Source organism: Zootoca vivipara, chromosome 10 (assembly GCF_963506605.1).
Source record: "Zootoca vivipara chromosome 10, rZooViv1.1, whole genome shotgun sequence".
In the NCBI taxonomy this organism is placed as follows: Eukaryota; Metazoa; Chordata; class Lepidosauria; order Squamata; family Lacertidae; genus Zootoca; species Zootoca vivipara.
In genome coordinates this window covers 55,480,713-55,489,452 of record NC_083285.1, presented here as the reverse complement: position 1 = coordinate 55,489,452, position 8,740 = coordinate 55,480,713, and the positions used below count along the sequence as shown (strand labels likewise).

Here is an 8,740-nt window from a genome sequence, read left to right as displayed (position 1 = left end):
ATTCTTTGTTTTCCACCCTCTTCACTTTCCACCATCCTCCTTTCACCCTACCGGCAAGGATTGTATGGCTTTAGCAAGCCATCTTTGTATTTCTATACAAATAATTTAGAAGCATTTACCATTTTGAAACCAAGTTATGCTGCCTGCCATTTCTCGCTGCTCTATGGAAAAGTACATGAATCTGACCTTTGAAGAGTTTGTAAGTAAATCATTTGTTAACTTACCAAACGTGTGGTCTCTTTCTATGCTAAGGGAAGTGGGAAACTTTGGAAGAAACTTAGAAGGGGATATTTCAAAGGTCAAACAGTCTATATTTCTATGTTTTACTTTGCTGCATGTTTTATGATTTTAAATCTCTGCTGGGATTCTATCACCAAAGAGTACTTGCCTCAAACATCCAGGGAATTCTCCTTATATTTTACCATATTTTCCCTTTAACCAAAATACAACATTAAAAGCCAACAGGAAAAAGAATGATAAGAGAGTATCCTTCAGAACCTTTGATAGTAGAGAAGCCTGACCCAGTGGCGGAGGGGGTGGAGAGCAGGCGCGCTGACCCCAGGGACGTGGCGCGTGTTTTGGGGGCGTGGCGTGGCACTTGCAGGGGAGGTGTGTGCGTTTTGGGGGCAGCGTGCGGTGCGCACGGGCAGGGCGTGCGTTTTGGGGTGGGGTGTCCAGCGCGGGCGGGGAGCCGCGATGGCGCCCCTGGGATCATGCTGTCTGGGGCGGCGCGCCCCACCGCCCCTATCTTCCTACGCTACTGGCCTGACCTAACCTTGATGGTTGTGGGTCTCGCTGAGGCCCTGAATGTTCCCATAGATGTGCTGTCCAATTAGGGTTATACAGGGCATATGCATTCCTATGGCCAGAGTCACCTGAATACAATAAACTTTTTAAACATTTCAACCTGCATGGCATAGATCAGTTGCTGACTGACACCTGCCACCCAATAAAACCCTCAAGATAATAATAATAATAATAATAATAATAATAATAATAATAATAATAATAATAATAAATTTCTATTTATACCCCGCCCTTCCCGGTTCAGAAACCTGGGCTCAGGGCAGCTAACAACAAATTTAAAACACTTAATTGTAATACAACATAAAAGCAGCATAAAATACAGTATAAAAGCATGAATAACAATAAAGTTCAGAGTTCAAAAATCAATTTGGGGAAAATCCATCCAATAAACATTAGATAGTCACCAGGGCTAGCTGACTAAATTAGTCCTACTTGGGCCAGTGAGGAGGCCAGGGGAGAATTAGCTGTGGGGTCCCAGAGTGGGTAATCATAAAAAGGGGAGGGGAAGAGAGAAGGGAGATAAAATATCTGGCTGAGTTCATATTAAAGGCCAGGCAGAATAGCTCTGTCTTACAGGCCTAGCGGAAGGTTAAGTCCTGTAGACCCCTAGTCTCATGGGACAGAGCATTCCACCAGGTCGGAGCGAACACTGAAAAGGCCCTGGCCCTGGTGGATAATAGTCTGACTTCCTTAGATAAGGGCCCCTGGCCCTTTCTATAATATGCAGCCTTTCCTGTGCTCTGAAGACACTGTCTTAAAGGCCTTTGCAAAGACCTAGTGAGCCTTGAGGTATCAGGAAGAAACCCAACAGATTCAGGGAAGCCTTGTGTTGCACACTGGCACTAGAATCTAGCAATGTCCTTTGTATACACCTGGGATGTATATACTGTATATATTTTCCCTAAGGGCTGAGCAAAAGGTCATCTGGCATGGTTTCTAACCATCTACCAAGGGTGTTTATTTCTTTGCATGGAAGCTAATACTCTAACATTGTGCTACCCCTTCACTTCATTGCCAGCTGGAAATGGGTGAGAACAGTACTCTACTTTTTTGGTGTCCATGGAGTGTGATTACTGTAACCTGACCTTGCAAACTTTTAGAATTAAGCCAGTCAGCTAGGGAATCTGAACCCCGGGAGCAAAAAATAGTCCTTCACACCTTCCTTCCTGCCCCTTAGGATTCTGTCCTGCACCAGGCCATCACCCATATGCCACACTGACCTTGAATTATTTGGCCTGACTAAAATATGTTATTGAACTGTGATGATGTCTTCTGTTTACCAGGTTGGAGAGATGTGTGTTGTAGAAACTACTGACTTTGCGTGGCTTGAGCTTTGCCTACACCTCAGCAATGCAGGTCACATGGTCACATGCATCACTCTGCCCACTTTTGCATCTGGACCCACCCAGCACTGCCATACAGTGCCTGAACAGTTGCCCATGAATGTGCATCTCTAGACTGGAATCTAGATAACTATAATTCACAAAATAATATGCCACTGAAAATTCTGATATGACAGACAGCCGAGACCAGTTTCCGCTCCATGTTCTAAATTCTTTCCTTTGCATAGATTTCACAAAGAATAGGGTTGTTAGTTCAGAATATATATAGCTTTTGTATATTTTAATTGCTGTAAAACACAATTGGATTTTTTTATTCAAAAAGGCATCTAATAAATTTAATAAACTAAACTAAGCTACTAACAAGGAGAAGGAGCCAGAAACAAAGAACTCAATTTGATTTGTAGGACAGAGCAGGAAATAAGGTAGACAAATATGCTGATGCCCTCTATGATATCATGAAAAATGCTCTGCGGGGATCAAAGGGCAGGAGGCTTTTTTATTTTTGAAGTCGTGATGCTGTGGGCTTGGAGTTGGCTCTGATTGGACAGACTGATGCCTGTCTTCGGAAATCAGAGTAATCCTAGCTGATTTTATCCCACTCCAGTTCCCTAAATCTGCTGCTGTTGCTGCTCTACGAGGGGATTAAAGGGCCGGCAGTGGATTACGTAGATACTGCTGCTTCTGCTGTTTCCAGAGTTCCCCTCCTAGTCTGTCATTCCTGCAGGGCACAGAAGTTGGATGTCCATTATTGCCCTTCACAGCCATGGGGTGGTGGATCTCTTTGAGTCGCCCCATCTGACTTGAACCTAGCAGATTCAAGTGCCAGTTCCTTCAGGGAGCTGTAGCCTGTTTGGAGAGGGGTGGGGAAGAGAAGCGATGCCACAACACAATTACGATAGGATGAAGGCTTAGGTGTTCCCCGTTTTTCGCTCTCCCACCCTTACCCCAGCAGAACACCATGCTGGGGACTGCCTACCTGATGCCAGGAGGACCATCCTAAGGGAAGGAAACAAAGTCAAGGATCCCTGGTCTATGCAATTGATCTTGCTGCTGATAGTTTTGGTGTGGAGGATGCTGCCAGGTGGCCTCCTGTGGCTTTTTCTCTCACTCGCCTGCCTCCTGCCCTTCACCAGGTCCCAGACAAAGATACCACTCGAAACGTAAGTGGCCTTCCCTTTTGCTTGTTTGTGTTGCTTAGACCTTTGCTGTCTCCCCAAGCTACCCCTGTTGCTGTTTAATGCACCATCTTATAGGTAGGCCTTCTCTTTCCTTTCAAGAACAAAAATACTCCCATCCTGCCATTTACTTCTTATGTTGCTTGATATGAATGTAATGTACGAGTGTAGTGCAGGTTAAATATGGTCATCCTGAATCTGGTGTTCGGCGGGACTGGCCTACCGGCATGCATCTTGCTTTCTGTACCCTTCTCAAAAAAGTACTTTTCTTTTAGGAGTTCTTCAATTTACTCACTTGAAATCACAAATTTCTTATTAAAAATGATAGTCTGGTGCAAGAATATTCTGGAAATGAAGGAGTGCAGGGAACGGGTGCCAGCTTTGAATGTGCACACATCCTGCACAACCTCCCTTTTGGGTATTATCACCCTGAATTGTCAACCTTACCCAGCAATAACCAGGCATGTGCCTGGCTGTATATGGCTGTAGCTTCTATAACTGCTCTTAGTGTGCCAAAATAAGGAAGGGAGAGGGTTGTGTGTGCTCTGTGTAAAGTCATCCTGCCTCAGGATGCAGGACAAGCTGAGATGTTATTTTTTTTAAAAAATGAAAATAATTCCATCTCTGCTAAGAATCAGATGTGGCTCAGAGAGTGCAGCATGGCAGATCGGGGGAAAGACTTAACAGGTCAGCTTGTGTGATGAACAGAAATAAATGCCCCCCCCTTGCTGCCCCCAGTCACCATATTTGATTGAGGTAGAAATCCTAACCCCACATACCTGTGAGTAAGCGCCACTGAAGTCAATGGGACTTACTTCTGAGTAGACACGGTGAGGCTTGCAGCCATTATTCAAGCAAATACCTGATACCGAACCTGAGGGTACAGTGAGCAGGTAAAATATCTAGCAGCTCCCAACCCTACTTGGCTTACTAGAGTGTGTCTTAAACCCTCGTTTTCCTAAAGGCTTCCACAGTGCATTGCCAATTGTTGCTGCGCCTCCCCCCCCCCTGAAATCTATAAAGCTAGAAAGGTGGTTGCGAATGCTGGAGCATAATGTCACACAATGAAGCCAGCACCCCAAGGCCTAAGGCAAATAAAAATGATGCGGCCCTGCCTTAATTAGCAGGTTTAAAATGAGCGCCACCGATCAGAGCTTCTCCTATCCCACCGCCACTCCGGCCTAGTTATAGCTGGCTGGCTGAAGGTGAGGGGAATGGTGAGTGAAGTTGTCTGAAAGGGTCTTGAAGCAATTTCAGCAGTTTTGAGGAACCCATACTGGAAAGCTCTTCACTTCTGTCTTTTTCTTGGCCTAGCCACACAACCCGAGCCTTCCCTCCCTTGTAGCAATGAGGAGAAAAAAATGAAAAGCAGGTGGCGTTACAGGACTCTAGAGGCACGGGGTAGTCATGTGTCTTGCTTCACAAACAGCACCCCTATACAGTATGTTGGAAGCCACCCAGTCAGGTGGGTGGGGTACAAATAATAAAATTATTATTATTATTATTCAGTTGTCCAGCAGCCATTGACACTTGGACAGCAGAGTGAGCAGGCACCTAAGTTATGTGACCACATCATCCACAGAAGATGACTGTATTTTTTACTCAGATCACAGCAATTAATTCTAAATTCGCATCCATACATATAAATTGGCATATGAAAATTTTATACCCTCTTTTTCCGGTTGACACACATTACTAAAAAAAGAGGAAATCACCCTAAGATCCAACCTCCACTGCTCTGGAACCACCAGAACATCTGAAATGTTCCCATCATGCACAGGTGGAAAATAATCTGTGTAGGCCCTTGGAAGATCCAGACATTCATAGTTATACCCCACTTAGGCCCAAACTATATGCGATGCTTGCAGAGTTGTGTTTTCAAATGTGAATGTGCCCCAATTATATCTAAAGCATGTTTTTGAGGCATTAAAAGGGTGTTTGGTTTTGGCCCTCTTTATCTTTGCCATGCACACTTTGAGGCGTAAATATGGAAGCCCTCTTGCTCTTTTATTTACATTACAAACACATCAGGAAGAAACCAAACCATGCACTGTTTGCAATACACTGTCCCAAGGACCTACAGTAAATGTACAATTGATAACAACCTTGTAAGAAAATAAGCACTTTCCCACCACATCTTATATGAGTGCTGGCATATGTTGCTGGAAGGAAATAAACAATTCACAGTACAGTGTCATGGGACTGTTTAAACAAAGAACAGCTTTATGCCTCCAAGGATAAATATCACAGGAACGCAACCTAGCCTCAGAAACTGAGGTTTCAAAATTTTTGGCTGCAATCCTACAGTAAAACTACTGAAGTAAAGGGATTTAAGAAGCTTAACTGTGTGCAGGATTGCAGCCATGGAACACAAGTCATATGCTGTGGGTTTCTCCTGTTTAAACTTCATTGATTTTATCCAGTAACTCAACAAAAAGGAAATAAGGCAAAGTGATTAAGTTTCATAGCTATCTCCCTTAACCATTACCATGGTGGCTGATGTGCACAGAACCTCTGGTCACCAGCTCTTCTGAACTGCTGCTTTTCTGCCCCTTGTAATCCAACAAATGTGGAGGTTCCTCAACCCTGCTTTACACATCAGTAATCCAACTCCCTGTAGTTCAGCTAGGGGTAGCAGGAGTTGAAGTCCAACAACATCTAAAAAGCAATAGGCTACCCATTCCTGGTGTGGAGGCAACTTGACTTAATTAATCCAAGCAAGCCAGCAAAACCACCCTGCTTACTAGACATGTGGAACATTAGTCCTATAGTCAGTTGCCTGTTAAATTTTTCAAAATTATATATAAGAGAATACAGTTCGTTCTGAGTTGCTGCTTTGTATTGGCAGAAAGGCAGGGCTGGTATCAGAAGGGGCTGCCTGTATTGTTGGGTACCTATCAATATCTACACTGCATCAAGGCCCCCAGTGCTGAACCCTAGAACCCCCTGGTCATATTCCTCCAACTTGCTCCTGCTGCTTGGTCCACATGCCCCTCTTCAAGTAGTGACTAGAGCAGGAAGGAGAAGCAGCCTCCACCTAGGACTCACAGGGAGAGGGTAGGCAAATGGGTAGAGGCGGCCCAATGGCAATGTGGGGGGCCCAATGAAGGAATCTAGCCCAAAGGCCCCTCACAATCTGAATTCAACATTGGCAAAGGGAAATTGCATCATAACTGCTCATCTGGCTGCCAAACATGAAAATAACTACTCTTTTATTCTTCCCCATGTGTAGAGTGAAGTCCTGGTCTGATGCCTTTGGTGGGGACTTATATTACATAGTCACAAAGTATTCTGGCTCTCTTTTATTACAAAAGGTAAGTGGTATATAGGCCACATATACTTTTCACAGAAGTGCAGATATCCTTCTTTATAATCTTTTGTGCAAATATAATCTCTCCCCCCCTCTCTCTTTCTTTAAAAACATATTTCAGAAAAAGCAAGTATCAGGATACTTATTTAGTCTTCATAAGCTTTTATTCTTTTCAAAATTTTGTACCTTCTAAACTTGAGAGGTTCACAACATATTACCAGCACCAAAGAGAATGTTTGTTCTGATATTTATTTTAAACATGCATACCTTACATTTCTATGGGATATTCAATATGGTGAACTGTAGCATCCTATAATACAGTAATCTCAAAGTTTCAAAAGCTTGTGAAGATAAAAATGCTTTTTCTCCCTCCATCACAACACCGCAACTTGTGGACGTCCAATGAAGTTGAATGCTGGAAGATTCAGGAAAGATAAACAAAAATACTTCTTCAGGCAGTGCATAGTTAAACATTGGAACTTGGTCCCACAGGAGGCAGTTATGGCCACCAATCTAGATGTCTTCTAAAAAGAATTAGACAAATTCATGGATGAGAGGGCTATCAATGGCTGTTAGCCATGATGGCTATGCTCTGCCTCCACATTTGTCTCCACAGTTGGAGACAACAATGCTTCTGAATACCAGTTGCTGGCAGGGGCGTAGGAAAGAAGGTGGGGGGGGGGCGGCTCGCCCTGGGTGTCATCCGGGGCACTTACCGCAGGGCCTGGCCTGCAGTGCGCCTGAGCCATGCATCTCTCCTGGGAGTGACGCAGTGGCTTGGGGCCCCGCGCTGCCCAAAACGGCAGGGTGGGGCTTGCATCCGCCAGGTGGATTCCACAGGCAGCTTGCTGCAGCGTCCTCTTGGGCAGATCGCCCTGCCCCCGCTGCTCCATGTGCCAGAGCAGCTAGCTATGCCCCTGGTTGCTGGAAACCATAGGAGGAGAGAGTGCTCTTGTACTCAGGTCCTGCTTGCAGGTTTTCCACAGTATCTGGTTCGAACAGGATGCTGGACTAGATAGGCCACTGGCCTGATTCAGCAGGCTGTTCTTTTGTTTTAACAACACCTCCAAGAGAAGGGGGACACCTACATTCCAGTGTTGACTAGCTCACCTCAACAGTTTCATACTATTTAGCCATACAACATTTTCTTGGGGCCAATTATTAAGATAGAGCAGAAGTATGTGGAACAAGCACCTAGCAAAATTAAATAAACAAAAAGTTCCCAAAGCTGTAGTCTTTCCCCAGTGAAGTATTTGTATTTGCCTTGTGTTCTTTCTTTGGCTTCTCTTAGCATAGCTGTCAAGTTCTCCCCTTTTTTAAAGGGAAATTCCCTTATGCTGAATAGGCTTCCTCGCGAGAAAAGGGAAAACTTGACAGCTATGTCTATCAGTAACATTTTTGCTGTCATGCTGCTTGATAATAATAATAATAATAATAATAATAATTTATTATTTATACCCCGCCCATCTGGCCGGGTTCCCCCAGCCACTCTGGGCGGCTTCCAAAAAAACAGAAATTCTAAAATACAGAAATCCATCAAACATTAAAAGCTTCCCTAAACAGGGCTGCCTTGAGATGCCTTCTAAAGGTCTGGTAATTGTTCTCTTTGACCTCTAGTGGGAGGGCATTCCACAGGGTGGGTGCCACTACCGAGAAGGCCCTCTGCCTGGTTCCCTGTAACTTGGCTTCTCGTAATGAGGGAACCGCCAGAAGGCCCTCGGAGCTGGACCTCAGTGTCCGGGCAGAACGATGGGGGTGGAGACGCTCCTTCAGGTATACCGGACCGAGGCCGTTTAGGGCTTTAAAGGTCAACACCAACACTTTGAATTGTGCTCGGAAACGTACTGGGAGCTTGCATCAATATTACACAGTTATCGCCCGCCCCCCAATCTCCGCTGTTGCCCCAATACACATAGCTTTCAGCAGAGTATAACCTGACAAATTATCATCCTGGCCTTTAGTCAGGCATACTTTTGACCACATTCTCAGGGAAAGAGGTTTTATGGGCAGAGAAGCAACTCATATCTCAAAGCCTCTGAGAGTTAGAATGGGCTCCTTTAGTTACTATGGTAACTATACAAGAAAGATAGCCTGATTCATTTGGG

At 44.6% G+C, this 8,740-nt stretch overlaps 1 protein-coding gene across 1 annotated transcript in view; it reads left to right on the top strand.

The window, feature by feature from the left end:
- The first annotated feature begins 691 nt into the window (after positions 1–691).
- Positions 692–8,740, top strand: part of CACNA2D4 (calcium voltage-gated channel auxiliary subunit alpha2delta 4) — a 180,530-nt gene continuing 172,481 nt past the window's right edge. The window contains exons 1-2 of the mRNA XM_060280005.1: positions 692–3,310; positions 6,558–6,639. Of these exons, the coding sequence (XP_060135988.1) occupies positions 3,183–3,310; positions 6,558–6,639 (210 nt within the window). The 5' untranslated portion in view covers positions 692–3,182. The remainder of the gene's footprint in view (positions 3,311–6,557; positions 6,640–8,740) is intronic.